This window comes from Rhinatrema bivittatum, chromosome 14 (assembly GCF_901001135.1).
Source record: "Rhinatrema bivittatum chromosome 14, aRhiBiv1.1, whole genome shotgun sequence".
NCBI classification, from domain to species: Eukaryota; Metazoa; Chordata; class Amphibia; order Gymnophiona; family Rhinatrematidae; genus Rhinatrema; species Rhinatrema bivittatum.
This window is the reverse complement of record NC_042628.1, coordinates 51,682,899-51,702,326: the sequence shown is the minus strand read 5'-3', so window position 1 is coordinate 51,702,326 and position 19,428 is coordinate 51,682,899. Positions and strand designations below refer to the sequence as shown.

General features: G+C 47.0%; 1 protein-coding gene across 1 annotated transcript in view; it reads left to right on the top strand.

Annotated features, from left to right (window-relative positions):
• The window catches only part of TMEM145 (transmembrane protein 145), a 48,461-nt gene that overhangs the window by 15,610 nt on the left and 13,423 nt on the right, over positions 1–19,428 (top strand). The window contains exons 2-13 of the mRNA XM_029576897.1: positions 876–950; positions 1,190–1,267; positions 1,564–1,650; positions 2,440–2,541; positions 2,650–2,734; positions 6,548–6,619; positions 9,170–9,238; positions 11,678–11,758; positions 16,531–16,609; positions 17,382–17,475; positions 17,613–17,785; positions 17,887–18,007. Of these exons, the coding sequence (XP_029432757.1) occupies positions 876–950; positions 1,190–1,267; positions 1,564–1,650; positions 2,440–2,541; positions 2,650–2,734; positions 6,548–6,619; positions 9,170–9,238; positions 11,678–11,758; positions 16,531–16,609; positions 17,382–17,475; positions 17,613–17,785; positions 17,887–18,007 (1,116 nt within the window). The remainder of the gene's footprint in view (positions 1–875; positions 951–1,189; positions 1,268–1,563; positions 1,651–2,439; positions 2,542–2,649; positions 2,735–6,547; positions 6,620–9,169; positions 9,239–11,677; positions 11,759–16,530; positions 16,610–17,381; positions 17,476–17,612; positions 17,786–17,886; positions 18,008–19,428) is intronic.

Below are 19,428 nucleotides of genomic sequence, written 5' to 3'. Positions count from 1 at the left end.
AACTGAATTCTCGGCCCCTGACCTAAAGTTTACAGTAATTGACTCCAGTCGGGCTTGGATTTCAGACCCTCCTAGAAGAGCAGATGTATTATGTTAGGTGTTTGAATCTGTGGACTCTCCCAGGTGCCCTGTCTGCACTCAGTTCACAGCAGTTGGTGCTATTGGGTTTTGGGTTCTGTGTGGGTAGCTTGGAAGGGTGGAGGGACGGGGGCAGGTGGACGGAAGAGTTGCAGCTGACTATGTGAGTGGAAAGGGGCAGGATTTGGATTTGGGGGCTGTGTCTGTTTCAAAGTGGGGAGCCCAGGCCTAAATTTCCTACAAAAAGGGGTCCTGAATTCTATTCAGAATAAGTTCTGACTGCCCAGGTCACCTCTCGCTGTAGAGCAGGGGTCCTTGGGACATGCCCAGCCAGTCAGGTGTTCACAGTGCCCACAGTGAATATGTATGAGGTATATTAGTATGCACTGCTTCCATTGTATGCAAATAATCTCATGCATATTCACTGGGGATCCTTTGAAAACCTGTCTGGCTAGGCGTGCCCCCAGGACTGGCCTGAGAAGCTCTGCTGTAGAGGTTCAATGTCTGGAGTGAGACTGCTGATGGGGGCCGTGTCATGTACTTACTCAAATTGCGCGTGCACTGTCGGTATCTCACACACAAACGTGGCTGAAACTCTGTTACTGAATAGTTTTAAAGCAGGTTAGAGAAACATCTGTCTGGGCTGGTTTAGGATACTGAATCCTGCCTGGTGGTAAGGGGATGATCTGGGTACTCTGTTGACGTCCCTTCCAGCCCTACTTTCTTATGAGTCTAAGACTTTGCTGTCATAGATTAGAGGTGTCACTATATTTGAAAATGTTTTTTCTCTTTTGCAGGACTGGATTTTCCTGACAAGGTTCTGTTTCCTCTCTGATTACGGACGTCTTGATTTCCGATTCAGATATCCTGAGGTAAGTGTAACTCTAGAAATACAAGTTATGCAGACAGGAACCCACAACCTGTTTTCTGATAAAATTAATCAGCCTGCAGGAGTCCTAGGTTCAGGTGAGGGAGATGGATCTCTAAGGGTTTCCTTGGGTGTTTGCTTCTCATACTACAGTCACCCTAGATCTCGCCTGTAGATGTTGCTCATGCCAAGAGTTTCTGCTGTTCACTATAACACCTTGTTTCTGTGTCTCACTTCCCACAGGCAAAGTGCTGTCAGAACATTCTCCTTTATTTTGATGACCCCTCCCAGTGGCCAGCGGTCTACAAGAAGGGCAGTAAGGTGTGTCGGGGGAGGGGAAGATTTCCAAAGATGTGTCAAGAATTGATTTACCTTCAGCCTGGCTGTAAAATTAGGGAATCTCTCCCTCACCAAACCCTTCATTTTGACCTTTTCCCCTAAGAGAAGTTATGGGTCCTCTTCCAGGTTATGGTTTGTTCTATTAGGGATCTCTGCTTCCCCTTGGAAAAAAATCTCCAAAGGGAACCAAAGACTTTCCCAAATGCTGTATAGTCCCTCCCACTCACCCATCAGAGTGCGGAATAACTGAGACTCTGCTGTGTGCCTCTCCATCACAGGACTGTCTGATGAAGGAATCGGTGATTCGACCTGAGAATAACCAGGTGATCAACCTCACGACCCAGTACGCATGGTCTGGCTGTCAGGTAAGAATCCTCATTTCACATGCATTTACCCCTAAACCCTAACCTCATGACTCAATACCTTTAATCCAGCTGCCAGGTGAGAACTGAGAATGCTTCTTGTGTGTCTGAGCTGTCACCCCTCATACCATCATTCCTCATCTCATCTTACGTGCCCACGTACATAAAAATGTACACATTGGGCTCAGTTCATCATGTAGAGCGGAGAACATTAGCGGAGCATCTATGATGACTCCGCCTCTTGCCCACCTCAATCTTATATTTTCTCACTGTATCCAATTCTATATCACTCCTGTGTATTCCTGTGGTTATGGTTTATGTTTTGGTAATTTGCTTTTCTATTTTATGTGAACTGTATTGATGTTTTTACAATTTTGTGGTTAATCAAGAATTTAGTAAACTAAACTCTCTTTTGATAGTTGATAATACTTGAAAAAGCTTGAACATCTCATGCTATTCCTCAAGTGAAGGCCCAAATCAGCGAGGGTGAATCGAGCCCTTTGTAATACTCCTTTATGCAGAGCTTGCTCTCTCTCTCTCTCTCTTGTCATTTCTTTTCTTGCTTTCTATTCTCTCTCCTTTTCACCTCCCTCTCCATCTTTTGCTCACTTCTCGCCACATCACACACCACTCCCCCTTTTTCTCTCTGTCCCTCCAACTTTTGTACACTTCTTGCTATGTCTCACACTCCTCTCCTCTCTCACTTTCTCTCCCTCACTTCATCTTTCACATGCCTCTCCCCATGTGGCTCAGACTCCTCCTTTTTCTCTCTTACGTGCTTCCTTTTTGCAGGTGATGTCGGAGGGAGATGTTCGCTACCTGACCTGCAGCAGTGGAAGGAGCTTCCGGTCCGTCCGAGAGCGCTGGTGGTACATTGCTCTGAGTAAATGTGGGGTGAGCTGCGTTTTTTTCCAGGGGGCTGTCTCTGCACCGAGGGACAATGCTGGGGCAGAGTGCGGGAAGTGGCCCCTTTGGATGTGATCTTTGGATTTTGTCCTGCAGGGGGATGGTTTGGAGCTGGAATATGAGATGGTGCTGACCAATGGGAAATCCTTCTGGACCCGGCACTTTTCAGCGGATGAGTTTGGTAAGTGGCTGTGTGTAGTGCAGGTGAGATTTCTCTTTCCTCTACACCACACTGCCTTCCTTTCTCTGCTTCTTCTTGCTCTTTTATCATCGTCAGATGTCATCTTCAGCACACAGCTTGACAGCTCTGGTGTGCCCGTTCTCTCAGAGCTCTACTTTCCTCTTTATTTGGCCCTTGTTTCCAGATCTTAACCATTTTTTCATGTCCTCACCCCAGACTGCTCTCTCTCATGCCATCCAGTGCTAGATTAACTAGTTTGTCATTAGAGCCTCTGAGTGCAAACCAGAAAATCTCACATTCCTATTCATACCCAGATCAGTCCAGACAAATGGGTTTTGCATCCCTACCAGCAGATGGAAGCAGAGAACAAAACTTTGAAGCACTACTACATAACTGAGAGTGCTACCTGCAGTCCCTCAGTATTTCTCTGTCGTCAGCATATGGTAGAGGAGCAAACCTGCAGTCTGCCAAAAAAAAAAAAAAGATTTGGAATTAGGAAGTTGGACTGAGTCACCCTGGGCAACTGGGGGGTTGGAAACCTCTGCCTGCTGTAACCCGCTGCTTCTGGAGGCCTTGATATCCAGGGGATTGGCTCCCTCTCTGCCTCTGAGGTCTTCTCCTGCGAGCTGCCGTCTTCTGGTCAGGGAGTGGATCTGGAGGCCTTGGAATGGGTAGTAGTGACCACAGACACCAACCTCAAGGGTTGGGGAGCAGTGTGCCTGGGATGGCCTGCCCAAGATGTTTGGTCAGTGGCGGAGGCTTCCTGGTCTATCCGTTGTCTGGGGGTGGTCTGCAGGGTCCTGGAGGTGTTTCTGCCCTGGATCAAAGGTCTGATGGTGCGAATTTTCTCGGACAATGCAACATCGGTGGCATACATCAATCATCAAGGAGGGGCAAAGAGTCACACGGTGGCTCTGGAGGCTCAATAGCTGTTGTTTGAGTGGAACATTACCTCGAGGGAAAAGTGGCATCATACGTCATGGGAGTGGACAACGTGCAAGTGGATTTCCTCAGCAGGTAACAACTAGATCCGGGGGAATGGGAGTTATCCTCAGAGGCCTGGGATTCGATTTCTGCCAAGTGTGGCGTTCCTCAGCTGGATCTCATGGCAACGTGTGCCAATGCAAAGGCAGCAAGATTTTTCAGTTGCAGATGGGAAGTCGGCTCGGAAGGGCTGGATGTTCTAGTGTGCCCGTGGCCGACGGGAGTTCTACTGTACATGTTTCTGCTTGGTCACTCATCAATCGAGTTTTGCGGAGCATAGAGATGCATTCAGGGAAGGTGAACGTGTGGTGCCAGAGTGGCCACGTCGGCCGTGGTTCGCGGATCTAGTGTATCTTGTGATAGATACATCCCCTCTCCCCCCCCCTAGCCATCCCTAGATCCCTGGGCCTCCCGGCCACCACCTTCTCCCCTAGTACTCCTCTCTCCATTTACACCTCCAGTTTCCCATTAAATAAACTATATCCTAGTGAATACCGTCGCCCAATTGATACGGCCGGTTTTCCAACACTTCCGTAGGACTACTTAAGTTAATAGTACCTGTACATACTTCAACTGTACATAGTCTCCCTCTTTTCTATTTTATATTTGTTTTATACTTCATCTAGCTATGCCTTTCCCCCTCCCCCTTCCTCCCCCCTTTTTGTTATCGCTCCTTTGGTTCATTTTGTATTCTGAATTTTGTTTCTGTTATTAATGTTATATTGTTTTATTGTATTTCCCGCCTGAGTTCTTTGTAAACCAGCATGATGTGTTTCACGAATGTCGGTAAATAAAAAGTTAATAAATAAATAAATAAATAAATAAATAAATAAATGGACCCCTCAGGTTGGCTCACCTGCCAGGGTTGCTGCAACAAGAACCCATATTTTCAGATTGGCAGGATTGCTTTTCTCTCATGGCTTGGCTTTTGAGAGGTAGCGGTTGTGCCTGAAAGGATTTTTGGAACCAGTAATTTCCACATTTCTCCAGGCTAAAAGACCTTCTACTTCTATGGTGTATGTCAGGGTCTGGAAGGTGTTTGAGTCCTGATGTCTACAACAATGGCTGGATCCTGTTACCGTGGGCATCCCTCACATCTTGGTCTTTCTGCAGCAGGGATTGTCTAAGGGATAAGCCTATAGCTCGCTGCATGTCCAGGTTTCAGCCTTGGGTTACCTTAGGGGCAAGTTGCGGGGAAAGTCTTTGGCCTCTCTTCCTGATGTGGTTCAATTTCTGAAGGGGGGTTAAGCATTTGCTTCCTTCGGTTGGAAGTTATGCCTAGACTAGAACCTCAACTTAGTTCTGCGGGTGCTGTGTAGAGTGCTCTTTGAACCCTTAAGGGGAGCGTTTTTGAAGGATCTGACTTTGAAGACAATTTTTCTGGTGGCCATATGTTCAGCCAGACGGATTTCAGAGCTTCAGGCTGTATCTTGTAGGGATCCTTTTTTGCATTTTTCTAAAGACAGGGTGATGTTGCAAATGGTCCCCTCTTTTTTTGCCAAAGGTGGTTTCCTTCTTCCATTTGAATCAGACAGTAGAGGTTCCAGCATTTCTGGAGTAGTCTAGGGAGTCCCTGCAGGATAGAGATCTTCATCTATTGAATGGGCTTTGGACTCTGGGGCATTATCTGAAGGTCACTAACAGTTTTTGGCAGTTGGATCACCTTTTTGTGTTCATTGGAGTGAAAAAAGGAGATAAAGCTTCAAAAGCCATGATCTCTTGATGGCTGAAGGAGACCATTTGCTCTGCTTAGATTTGTAAGGGTCGTGAAATTTCAGTAGGCCTGACAGCACATTCTACAAGAGCGCAGGCAGCCTCTTGGGTGGAGTGTCAGCTAGTGTCTCCTCAGTAGATATTTAAGGTCTTGGTGTGGTCCCCGCTTCATACTTTCACCAAGCATTACCAATTGGACGTTTGGGCGCAGGAAGATCGACTTTTGGTGAAAGTGTTCCTCGCGTGGGTCTTTGGGTTCCTGTCCAGTCTAGGGGTGCTTGGTACATCCCATGTGTCTGGACAGATGAACAGGAAAGGAAAATCGGTTCTTACCTGCTAATTTTCATTCCTGTAATACCACAGATCGGTCCAGAGACCCTTCCCTTTGCTGCCGAAAAACTGAATTTCCTGGTGGTTGTGTACACCTTATACCAGAAATGTTGAAACTGTACATAAGTTGAGAATTGTTTTTTGAATTAAGCGTTTATCAGGGTGTTTTTTTTCTGGAAGTATGAGAGGTTCCAGCCCTGTGTTTCCTGTTCGCCCTGGAAGGTGTAATGGTAGCTGGTTATGGATGTGGCAGTGCAGAAGGCAATGCATCTGGGTTGAGGGTGGCACCGCCGGGGGCAATACAGCTGGGTATGGGATTAACAGCAGAGGGAATGATGCAGCTGGGTATGAGGGTGGCAGTACAGGGGGCAATGCAGCTGTGTATAGGGTCGCAGTGCTTGGGTACAGGTCAGTACTGAGGAACTGCAGGTGGCACTCTCGGATATGTAGCAGTGCCTCAAAGTTTTGTTCTCTGTCTCCATCTGCTGGTAGGGATGCAAAACCCTCTTGTCTGGACTGATCTGTGGTATTACAGGAATGAAAATTAGCAGGTAAGAACCAACTTTCCTTTTCTTTGACCAGGTCTTCTACTTCCCAACATCTCACGGACTCGTCCATTTGGGATCATGTCCTCTTTCTCTGAACCTTTCCTTTCTCTCTGTCTGCTGTCTTCCCTCTCATTTTATCTTTTCCCTGTCTTTCCTGTTGCTGTCCTGTGCTGCTGAGTGGGAAAACAGAATCAGATTTGTAAGGAAAGCCAATCTTTTTGTACATTTCTCCTTCAAGGCATCCTGGAGACGGACATAACGTTCCTCCTCATCTTTATCTTCATCCTCATCCTCTCCTGTTACTTTGGCTGTAAGTATCAAACAAACATAAAGGGGCAGATTTTCAAAGGGGTACGCGCGTAAGATACACATGTACCCCCCGAAAACCTGCCCCAAGTTCCCCCTGCGCGCGCAGAGCCTATGTTGAATAGGCTCGGCGGTGCACATAAGTCCCGGGGCTTTCCTGGGGGGCGTGTCGGGGGAGGGGGGTGAGTCGCGGTGGTGCATCATTCGGGGGTGGGGCCACGGGCGTGGTTCCAGCCCGGGGGCGTTTCGGGGGTTTGGCTGAGGCCTCCAAAACTGCTCCTGGGCCGGGGAATCGCGTGCCGGTGGCTGGCCCGGCGCACGCAAGTTACTCGTCCATTTGGACGAGTAACTTGCGTGGGCGTTGAGTGGGCGTTGAGTGAAAAAGAATTTTCTCTGATTTAGTCTTAAATGTGCTACTTGCTAACTTCATGGAATGCCCCCTAGTCCTTCTATTATTCGAAACTGTAAATAACCGAGTCACATCTACTCGTTCAAGACCTCTCATGATCTTAAAGACCTCTATCATATCCCCCCTCAGCCGTCTCTTCTCCAAGCTGAACAGCCCTAACTTGTCCAACAAAGGTATGGGGGGGTTTAGATAGGGCTGGGGGGGAGGGGAAGGTGCGGGGGGTGGAGGGACAGAGGCAGGCTGTGCGGTTCGGTGTGCGCAGGCTGCCGATTTTGCGCAGCCTTGCGCGCGCCGACCCAGGATTTTAAAAGATTTGCGCGGCTACGCACGTATCTATTAAAATCCGGCGTACTTTTGTTTGTGCCGGTCGCGCGAACAAAAGTACGCGCGGGCGCAGTTTTTTAAGAACATAAGAAATTGCCATGCTGGATCAGACCAAGGGTCCATCAAGCCCAGCATCCTGTTTCCAACAGAAGCCAAACCAGGCCACAAGAACCTGGCAATTATCCAAACACTAAGAAGATCCCATGCTACTGATGCAATTAATAGCAGTGGCTATTCCCTAAGTAAACTTGATTAATAGCCGTTAATGGACTTCTCCTCTAAGAACTTATCCAAACCTTTTTTGAATCCAGCTACACTAACTGCACTAACCACATCCTCTGGCAACAAATTCCAGAGCTTTATTGGGCGTTGAGTGAAAAAGAATTTTCTCCGATTTAGTCTTAAATGTGCTACTTGCTAACTTCATGGAATGCCTCTAGTCCTTCTATTATTCGAAACTGTAAATAACCGAGCCACATCTACTCGTTCAAGACCTCTCATGATCTTAAAGACCTCTATCATATCCCCCCTCAGCCGTCTCTTCTCCAAGCTGAACAGCCCTAACCTCTTCAGACTTTCTTCATAGGGGAGCTATTCCATCCCCTTTATCATTTTGGTTACTCTTCTCTGTACCTTCTCCATCGCAATTATATCTTTTTTGAGATGCGGTGACCAGAATTGTACACAGTATTCAAGGTGTGGTCTCACCATGGAGCGATATATAGGCATTATGACATTTTCTGTTTTATTAACCATTCCCTTCTTAATAATTCCTAACATTCTGTTTGTGTTTTTGACTGCTGCAGCACACTGAGCCGACGATTTTAAAGTATTATCCACTATGATGCCTAGATCTTTTTCCTGGGTGGTAGCTCCTAATATGGAACCTAACATCATGTAACTACAGCAAGGGTTATTTTTACCTATATGCAACATCTTGCACTTGTCCACATTAAATTTCATCTGCCATTTGGATGCCCAATCTTCCAGTCTTGCAAGGTCCTCCTGTAATGTATCACAATCCGCTTGTGATTTAATTACTCAGAATAATTTTGTATCATCCGCAAATTTGATAACCTCACTCGTTGTATTCCTTTCCAGATCATTTATATATATATTGAAAAGCACCGGTCCAAGTACAGATCCCTGAGGCACTCCACTGTTTACCATTTTCCACTGAGAAAATTGACCATTTAATCCTACTCTCTGTTTCCTGTCTTTTAACCAGTTTGTAATCCACGAAAGGACATCGCCTCCTATCCCATGACTTTTTAGTTTTCGTAGAAGCCTCTCATGAGGGACTTTGTCAAACACCATACCCAGCTGCTTCTGCCACCTCCATACCCAGATACATCACCCCCTGCGCTGCCACCCCAAACCCATCTGATCACCCAAAGTGATTAACATGCAGGCTGAGGTTAAAAGGTTAAGGAGCACAGCAATACTGTTGACTGTAGCACAGCAGGGGTCTGTGCTTCCTGTGGCTGTGACAGGCTGATGGTAACAGGGTGGGTACTCTGCCTCCTTTGGCTGTGAAGCCATCGGCTGTGTCACTGCACATGTCTGTGTCCTCCCGTGTCAGTTCTGGGTATAATTCTGTGGCTGTGACACGGCTGATGGTAACAGGGTGGGTACTCTGCCTCCTGTGGCTGTGACGCCATTGGCTTTGTTACTGCGCGTGTCTGTGTCCTCCCGTGTCAGTTCTGGGTGTAATTCTGTGGCTGTTGGTGCCTCCTGCAGTGCAGCAGATCTGTTCCCCGAGGCGAGGGTCTTCATCCATCTCCCATTCTTGCTGCTAATTTCTCCTTTTCTTTGTTTCAGATATCCTGAAGGGTCGTCAACTTTTGCACACCACATATAAGATGTTTATGATGGCAGCTGGGGTGGAAGGTGAGTCTCCTCCTTCCTCTTTACCTTCCTAACACAGTCTCCTCTTTCTTTCATATTATTTGTTTTCCCTTCTCTTCTCTTGTGTTCTTTTGTTTTTATTTATATTTATAAACTGCCTAAAGTAGAAAGTAGGCAGTGTACAAGTAATACAGTCTCTTCTTTCCTCTTCTACCCTTTTCACTTTGCTGTGTAGCTGCAGCTGGATTTGGGATGGCAGCACAGGGGGTGATGCAGCTGGGAATGGGGTGGGCAGCGCAGGGAATGATGCAGTTGGGTATAGGGTGGGCAATGCAGGGAATGATGCGGTTGGGTATGGGGGAGGCAGCTCAGGGATTGATGCAGCTGGGTTTGGGGTGGCAGTGCAGGGAATGATGCAGCTGGGTATGGGATTGACAGAGGGAATGATGTGGCTGGGTTTAGGGTGGGCAGTGCAGGGAATGATGCAGATGGGTTTGGGGTGGCTGCGCAGGTGGTGATGCAACTCAGTATGGGATTGACAGCAGAGGGAATAATGCAACTATGTATGGGTGTGGCAGCACAGGGGGTGATGCAGCTGGGTATGGGGTGGCAGCGCAGGGAATGATGCGGCTGGGTATGGGATTGACAGAGGGAATGATGTGGCTGGGTTTAGGGTGGGCAGTGCAGGGAATGATGCAGATGGGTTTGGGGTGGCAGCGCAGGGGGTGATGTATCTGGGTATGGAGGTGGCAGAAGCAGCTGGGTATGGGATTGACTGCAAAGGGAATAATACAGATGGGTATGGGGGTGGCAGTGCAGGGGGAAATGTATCTGGGGGGGGGTGATGCAGCTGGGTATGGGTTTGACAGCAGAGGGAATAATGCAACTATGTATGGGTGTGGCAGCACAGGGGGTGATGCAGCTGGGTATGGGGTGGCAGCGCCAGGGGCAATACAGCTGGGTATGGGATTAACAGCAGAGGGAATGATGCAGCTGGGTATGGGGGTGGCAGTGCAGGGGCAATGCAGCTGGGGGGGGGGGTGATGCAGCTGCCTATGGGATTGACAGCAGAGGGAATAATGCAACTATGTATGGGTGTGGCAGCACAGGGAGTGATGCAGCTGGGTATGGGGTGGCAGTGCAAGGGGTGATGATGCAGGATAGGGAGTGACAGCGCAGGGGCTGATGAGGTTGCCCTTTTTCTCAGAGCCTGTTCAGTTCGGCTCAGCAGGTAATGTTTTATAAATGCGGCGCTGTTTCTGTTGCTTCTCTGTCAGTAATACACATAAGATCCACCTATTTCTGATGAGACCCCCATTATTTGTCCCTGTGGCAGAATAACACAGGGTACTGACAGAGAGGAATAAATGCTGCAGGAACGGGGCGGAGGGGCGGCCCGTCTTGTCATATTCCAGATTTAATCTAGAGAGGGTTGGCACACGTAGGAACTGCTTATCTCAGGCCAGGGTCCGATTAAGAGGACAAGCAACCAAAGGTAATGAGGAAGGGGAGTTATCCCTGAACAAGGCATCTCTCTCTCCCTCCCTCCCCTCAAAGTTTGGGCTGCAGCAGCAACAGAAGATGAAGGAAAATCAGCGTTGGGGACTTCAGCAGCCCTCGCATGCTGATGGGCCTGCTGGCGCCCTGCCCCCTCCCGCATGGGCTTCCTGTTACCGGGGAAATCTGTGCGAGAGGCACCCCACAGGTTCCATCAGCGCGAGAGGGCCGCTGAAGGCCACGCCCTCATTTTTCTTCATCTTCCTCGCCCTAACCGGAGCCCGGCGCCACAGGAGGAGGGAAATGGCGGCGCAGCAGAAGGTTTGTATTTAGGCTCAGGCAGCGATGGCGATTCTCTGGTGCCTGTAAGAATTTGGCACCGGAGGCAGTTTCCTACGCCTAAATCCGTTCTGTGCCGGGCACGGAAAATGTCAAGAAAACTGCCAGAGCCGGCCCGGGGGCTGAGAATGCTGCCATGCAGGCAAGCTGGGTTTGATCCTTGGATTGGTTGCTGCAGAGGTGGCGTGCACAGTGCCCTGGGGAGCAGGAGGAGTCCCATCCGTCTCACAGTGGCAACATCTGTTGGCCAGACCTGGGGGCCGGGTGCATGCGCACTGGTTTCTGGAAGGAACCGTGGCCTGCAGCCCCCGGACCTGAAGTGTTGCTGCAGTAGCTGAGTTTGCTGGTGGAGGAGGGGGGGAGAGTTTATGAAATGGGGAGAATCCCACAGGAGTTGTGAATAAAGGGGCTTTGCCTTACAGTGTAGTAGAGGCTGGATCCAGGTGAGCTGTAAGCTGAAAGAGCAGGAGGAAACTGTGAGGTGAAAACTGGGACTGCTTATCCCTGGCACCGAGAGCCTGTGGATAGTTCCAGTGAGCCGGGGGGAAGGATGGTGGGAAAGAAGTGGCTGTTCCGAGTGTGTGATGGAGCAGGAGGTCTCCAGGCCCTCCCGATGCTGACTCCTCTCCTCTTTTCCCTGCTCAGTGCTGAGTCTCGTGTTCTTCTGCATGTACTGGGGACAGTACGCCAGTGACGGAGTCGGGAACCCGAGCTTGAAGATTCTGGGTACGTACCCTACCACCTCGTGACGAGCCTGCCCCCTCACCTTTTCCCCTGCCTGACTGCTGCAGGACAGGAGATGGGGCCCTTCTGTCGATGTCTCTAGGTGTCCGATGCAACCATGGTCACCTTCCTCCCTCCTCTTAAGAAATAAACAAGTATCTGTATCCTTCAGACAATAAACCTGCACCCCTGATCTAAGATGATAGGAATCAAAAGTTCCCAGGTATAAAGAGCATGGGATTTTTAATACTTACTAGTTTATATTATTAGATATTATTAGATGTGTCTGCTATTTTAAAATGTTCGTTGGTGTTTGGTACATTTTTAGAACATTTTTGAGTTTTTAATTATTGAATGTTCTATTTTGTCAGCTGTTTTGAAATATTTCATCTTTTTATTAGTATGGTTTTACTGTTATGATTGAAATTAAATTTTTTTTTTAAGTTTGCTATTTTATGAGGAAAGATGTTGTTTTTCCACTATTGCACTGCATACAGGATCTGACTTGTTGCAATTTCCAGTTCCCTATACGTACCCGGAGCAGTCCAGACTGCTGGGTTTTGCCTCCCTTCCAGCAGATGGAGACAGAGAAAAACTTGAAGGGCACCATCTCATAACCTGGTGTGCCACCTGCGTCCCTTCAGTATTTCTCTGTCTCCAGCAGATGGAGGTGGTGCAGAACCTGCGGTCCTGACCTGCTTTTACAGTTAGCAAAAAAAAAAAGATATTTACGGTAATTCTCTTGGCTCAGCTTCAAGCAGGACTAGAAAGGTTTCATATTTTCCATTCAGTCGCCTAGGAGTCCTGTTCCTTCCAGGGGGTCGGCAGGTACTGGTGGGACCATCTTCTCCTGGTTGTAGGTGCTTCTGGAGCTGGGGTTGGTGGTCTGGTCCCCCCCCCGTCCCCCCCCCCCCCCCGGCCAGGTGCACTGGCTGCATGGGTGAGTGCCCTTTAAAAAAAAAAAAAAAAAGAAAGGATTGAGCCTTGTTGCAATTTCCAGTTCCGCTTTTGTCTGCATGTTTCTGTTTATATCTTATGGTCTCTGTTTCATGTGTTTGAGGGTAGAATGTACTTTCGGTTTAGGGATCTACAGCAGCCTGGTTTGTTCCTTTTTCCCAATAGGAGATGTAATGGAGTTTTAGGGTCTGTTGTAATATTTACAGTGTTGCCTTTTCATAGGTATGGCTGTAACTGTTTGCATGCTGGCAGTTGGTGCTGTTTTGGTATGGAGGTTTATTGTAGTGTAATTGTAATTCTGTTTACCTAAGGCTTTCTGAGGGCCAGGCCCATATCCAACATATGTTACATTAGGCCTAATGCCAGAAGAACACAAGTGCCATGCTGGCTCAGGTCAAAGGTCCATCAAGCCCAGCATCTTGTCTCCAACAGTGGCCAATCCCTAAAAGTAGATTCAGTTTCTTGCTGTGACAAGTAGTGGGTCTGGTTAATAATTATTTATCAAATTTTCTTCAATGAACTTGTCCAAACTCTTTTTAAATTCAGTTAGGCTAGCTGCCTTAATCCCATCCTCGGCAATGAATTCCACACCTTGATTGTGCACTGAATGAAAAAATACTTTTTCCAACTGGTTTTAATTCTGTTACCTGTTAGTTTCAGTGAGTGTCCACGGTCCTAGTGTTATTTGATAGGGAAAAGAACTTATTTACCTGTTCTTCTCCATTCACGATTTTGTAGACCTCAATTATCTCTCTTCCAAATTGAAGAGACTTAATGTGTTTAGCCTTTCTTCATAAGGGAGCTGTTCCAACCCGTTAACCATATTTATTTATTTAGGATTTTTTTATATCATCATTCCAGGTGAGAATCACTAGATCACAACGGTGTATTAGATTAAAATAATAATGAACAAAGGAAAAGTTAAAAGGAAGGTAGATGAACAGGAGGACAATTAAAGAAAAAATTATAGATTTAAGTGGAAGACTTTAGTTATTGAGTTAGTGAGAAGGCATTGTTGAAGAGCCAGGATTTCAGATCTTGCTTAAATTTCTTGGGGCCTTCTGCATATCTCTTCTAACTCCGCTATATCCTTATTGAGATGGGGTGACCAGAATTGCAGCTGCATCATTGATCTGTTTAATTCTCCATTCCTAGCGTTCTGTTGGTTTTTTTGACTGCCATCGCACACTAAGCTGAGGATTTCAGTGACTCCACTGGCAGTGTGGTTGTCTTGTTATTTGGTAACTAATTCAAGAGCTGATTGTTTGGATTCCAGGATATGCCTCGTTGTGTAAGTCTACCACCCGAACTGCCACTGAGCTTCTCCTCCAGAAATTCTCCCTGTATCGCTTTCAATGTCAAACGGCTCTGAGGCGAATCCAGCCTGACCCGTGGTCTCAGGATGAGGCTTAGCACCAACGGCATTATCAGGCTGCGACATGCCTCGTTGTGGCTCTAGAGTAGATATATATATATATATAGATATATATATATATGGATTCGCCTCAGAGCTGTTTGACATTGAAAGCGATACAGGGAGAATTTATGGAGGAGAAGCTCAGTGGCAGTTCGGGTGGTAGACTTACATCGTTACTGGTAAGGCCGAGTACTTTTACTTTAGAAACTATTTGGGAGGCCATTGAGGCTCTTAATAATAAAATTTCTGTTCATATGAACCCGGTGGTGAATTGTGTAAATATATGGATATTCGCATGAAAATGCTGGAGTCTGAAAGTAGTGCCATAAAAACAGACAAACGTGAAACCTTTAGATCGGATTTGGAAAGTACTTTTGTTCTTCAGAAGCTCTGCTCAAAGAAAATCAGGTCTAGAGGACACATATAAAGAGCAGGTAGTAAAATACTGCACGGAGCGGCAGTAGCCACAGAGGCATTCACGGAGCGGGATGCCAGTGGCCAGTGGTAGGTGTCCATATAAAGAGCAGGTAGTAAAATACTGCACAGAGCGGCAGTAGCCACAGAGGCATTCACGGAGCGGGATGCCGGTGGCCAGTGATAGGTGTCCACCTTCACGGAGCGGAAGGATGGAGGGCTGTCATCTCCCAATTAAATAAATAATAAAAAAAAAAAACAGGGATGGGATCCATCAGTTCTAGAGGACGCATATAAAGAGCAGGTAGTAAAACACTGCATGGAGCGGCAGTAGCCACAGAGGCATTAACGGAGCGGGATGCCAGTGGTAGGTGTCCACCTTCACAGAGTAGAAGGACGAAGAGCATCCATCTCCCAATTAAAAAAGAAAAAAAGAAAAAAACAGGGATGGGTTCATGGGCTATAGGTATTACCAATTATTAGGCTTTTCAATATTTGATGATAGTTAATGTGACTTTCAAGGCATGCTTCACTTTCGGTGCATGTCCGGCATGACTCCCTGCTTCAATGACAGGGGAAAAGAAAAACTGATACTTCACACATTTCCAGCATTGCCCTCTGCTTCATGGCAGAGAGCTATGCTGCCGCTTACCCAACTAATCAAACTTAATATTTCACTTGGAAGCAGCTCCATCACTGCTCTCTACATTAATAGTGGGGGTGAAAAGGGAATTAGAACATAAGGTTACTAAGAGCCAAGAGAAACAGTTAAGTATGAGAAAAAATAAGTGTAAGGCTTGCTGGGCAGACTGGATGGACCGGTTGGTCTTCTTCTGCCGTCATTTCTATGTTTCTATGTTTCTATTAGATTGGAGCAAATGGAAAACCAAGGGGGGGGGGGGGGGGGGGTGGGGGAACCTCTGCTTTATTAATTTTCCTAAGGATCGGCTTGTGCCTGCTAAAGATATGTGGAAGAAATCTCTAGTGGCTATCTTAAAAATACCTGAAGAAGTGATACCATTGGTATGGAGGGTTTATTATTTACCACCGTTGAAAAGAGATCTGCCCGATGGACGGAATACGCAGGTTGTCTCCGATCCAGCCACTTTGAACCTTACAGCAGTATTGGAGCCATCTCGGAGGCAGCAAGTCCCTCCTGCAGCTCTTCTTGTTACGTTTCTTCTGGAGTCAGATTGAGACTGGGTTTTGAAAAAAAAATTTTCGACACCGAATGAAAACTTTCCTAAATTTTATAAGTTCGAGTATTTCCTGTCCTGGCAGGATGAGCACAAAAGGAGATGCGGCAGTTTCTCCTATTGAGGCCTAGATAATTAGGCTTGGGGACATTTTTTTTTTTCTTCAGTTAAAGTTCCCTTGTAAATGCCTTATTAACTATCAGAGTGTTTCATCTACTTTTTTCCAACCATTTCAACTTTCATCTTTTCTCAGGCTCCACCTGTATTCGATTCTTCTCCTGTTTCTGTTAGTCCAGCTTCTGATATCCTGTTATGAGCCGTTCACTATAAGTTTATAGGTCCCCATTTTGGCCAGTGATTGCCTTGTCTGATTTAATATTTGTTTCCTCAGGTTGGGTTCGGATTCCCCGGGATTGAGGCCTAGGATTTTATGAGACATGTATTTTTTTTTCTTCTTAGCTTCTTCTCAGTTTTATTGATTTGATCGTGTACTTTCCTAAATGTCTCATTGTTCGTTGATTCAAGTGGATTCTTGAAATGCATTTGAGAAAATTCATAAATAAATAAATAAATAAACCAGTCCTTTAATTCAAGAAGTTACTCATTAATAGGAAACCACCCCAGAAACCCGAACCCCAGCAGTGTTTTCTGGTCCGTCTCCTTGCCCAGAGGTATTTGTAATCCAGAACTGTTCACAAGACGTTGTCTGTGACGTCCTGCTCTTTGCTGTGGACTTGGTGTCTCTGTGTTGACTGCCGGGCCTTCCTCTGACTCCTGTGTCTCTCTTTCAGCTAAGCTCCTCTTTTCCGCCAGCTTCTTGATTTTCCTGCTGATGCTGATCCTCCTGGGGAAGGGGTTCACCGTGACCAGGTAATGGAGAGATGTTCCCTTCATGCTCTGGGGAGGGGAGTGCTCTGAGTACTGTGGTGGGGAGGGGAGCAGGGCAGGCTTTCTTAGGAGAAAAGGGGAAAGGAAGAATGAGCACAGAGAAAAAGATAGGAATTATTTGAATACGGGGCTTCACCTCCCTAGGCCTGATCTTTTTCACCTTAGCTGTTGAAAATTGATTATTGGAGTTGAAGGAGGGGAAACAGGAAGGGGCAGAAAGATAACCCTGGTACCCCCCATGCCATCGCTAACTCCCCTTCCTGTGAATGTCTGAGATCTTGTGGGGGAAGTGGGGGCTGTAGGTCTCCAGTGTGGAGTTTAGTTCCTCAGCTTGAGCCTCTACTGTTTTCTGCACTCTCCTTGATCTCCACTGGAGGGTGCGTTACTGTGTGCTGCGTTCCCCTTGATCTCCACTGGAGGGTGCGTTACTGTGTGCTGCGTTCCCCTTGATCTCCGCGGGAGGGTGCGTTACTGTGTGCTGCGTTCCCCTTGATCTCCGCGGGAGGGTGCGTTACTGTGTGCTGCGTTCCCCTTGATCTCCGCTGGAGGGTGCGTTACTGTGTGCTGCGTTCCCCTTGATCTCCACGGGAGGGTGCGTTACTGTGTGCTGCGTTCCCCTTGATCTCCGCTGGAGGGTGCGTTACTGTGTTCTGCGTTCCCCTTGATCTCCGCTGGAGGGTGTGTTACTGTGTATTGTGCTGTCTGGAGTCTGTGCTGGAGGCAGTGTCACTTTGTGCTTTGTTTCCTGCAACAGGGGACGCATCAGTCACGTGGGCTCCATCAAGCTCTCTGTGTACATGACCCTGTACACAATGACACACAGCATTCTCTTCATCCATGAGGCCCAGGTGAGGGACATGTCCTTTCAAACCTGCTGCTATCTGCTGCTTCAGCTCTTGGTATGGTGATCTGCTACTAAATCCCTCTCTCACATCTTTTCCCCATTGTCTCCTCTTTATGTTTACCTGTGGGGGCGGGCGTACAGTTTTTTGACCCTGCCCAGGTGCTGTATACCTACGAGTCTCCGGCGGGCTATGGTAACATTGCTCTGCAGTTCATTGCCTACGTCTGGTTCTGTTACGCCATCCTGATCACACTGAAGCAGTACCCAGAGAAGCAGGCCTTCTATGTGCCCTTCTTTGCAGCCTACACACTCTGGTAAGACCCGTGGGAGGGCTAGGAAGCAGAGGCCCAGAAGAGTCCTTTTCGCTCACTACTGCCTCACTGCTTTGCTCACGCCACTCCTTTTTCATTGGCAGGTTCTTTGCTGTACCTGTCATGGCACTTATTGCAAACTTTGGCATCCCAAAATGGGCGCGAGAGAAGATTGTGAATGGGATCCAGCTAGGGATCCACCTTTATGCACACGCTGTGTTTCTGGTGAGTGTGTGCTCCAGGTTTTTCTCTCTCTAGATCACGGTATATTTCCAGAGACTGAATGAAACAGAAATCTTCCTGTGAGCTCACGTGATGTCACTAGTGAGTTTGTGATTGTGGGAATCTTCCTGTAAGTTCATGTGATGTCTCTGAGTGTGGGATTATGGAGATCTTCCCATGAGCTTGTGCTTGTGCGGATGTTCCAGTGAGCTCACATGATGTATCTGTTGAGTGTGTGATTATGGGGATATTCCTGTGAGCTCACTTGATTTATTTATTTATTTATTTATTTAAATTTCTTATATATCGGCATTCGCGATGGGAGTCGCATCATGCCGGTTTACAAATAACAAGGTGTGACAACAGAATAAATACTTAATAACTTAAAAACATTAACATGTGATAGAAGAATAAGGTAGCAGTTACAATAAAACAGGGATAAAATGCACCTTGGAATGAAGAGAAGGCAAAAGAGAGATTAACACTGAGATAACAAAAGAATGACCAAGGTAAATAAAACCTGCCTCATTAAAAAAAAAAGAGAGAACATTATTGAGTTGTCAAAGGTTGTTGATTACCCTGACAGGAGTTCTTAGTTGCTTGAGTTGAGAGTGGGTTCAGTTGGTGTCTGGAAAGGCTTTCAAGAATACTTGATGTCTCTGGTGAGTGCGATTATAGGGATCTTCTTGTGATCTCACATGTCTCTGGTGAGTGTGTGATTATGGAGATCTTCTGAGCTCACGTGATGTTTTGGAGAGTGTATGATTATGAGGATCTTCCTGTGAGCTCACTTGATGTCTCTGGTGAATGTGTGATTATGAGGATCTTTCTGTGAGCTCACATGATGTCTCTGGTGAGTGTGTGATTGAGGGGATCTTTCTGTGGGCTCGCGTGATGTCTCTGGTGAGTGTGTGATTATGGGGATCTTTCTGTGAGCTCACGTGAAGTCTCTGGTGAGTGTGTGATTGTGGGAATCTTGTAAGCTCACATGATGTCTCTGGTGAGTGTGTGATTATGGGGATCTTTATGTGAGCTCACTTGATGTCTCTGGTGAGTGTGTGATTATGGGAATCTTCTTGTGAGCTCACATGATGTCTCTGGTGAGTGTGTGATTGTGGGAATCTTCCTGAGAGCTCACGTGATGTTTCTGGCGAGTGTGTGATTGATTCGCACATGTTTTAAAATGTGAGTTTTCCTGACAGCCAGGATCTCTTCCTTAGGCGATGTGGATGATGTATGGCATAATGAGGTTTGAGGCCTGAGGTGTTGCATTGTCTTACTTGGGTAAGATCTCTGAGCCCTTGCAGTGTGTTACTGAGGTATGATTGCTTAGAAATTGCTTTGTTTGTAAGATGGGTACAATGTCTGGGTACATGTTTTTGTCTTACCTTGGTATAATGTCTCCCTATTTGCCTTTTCTCCCT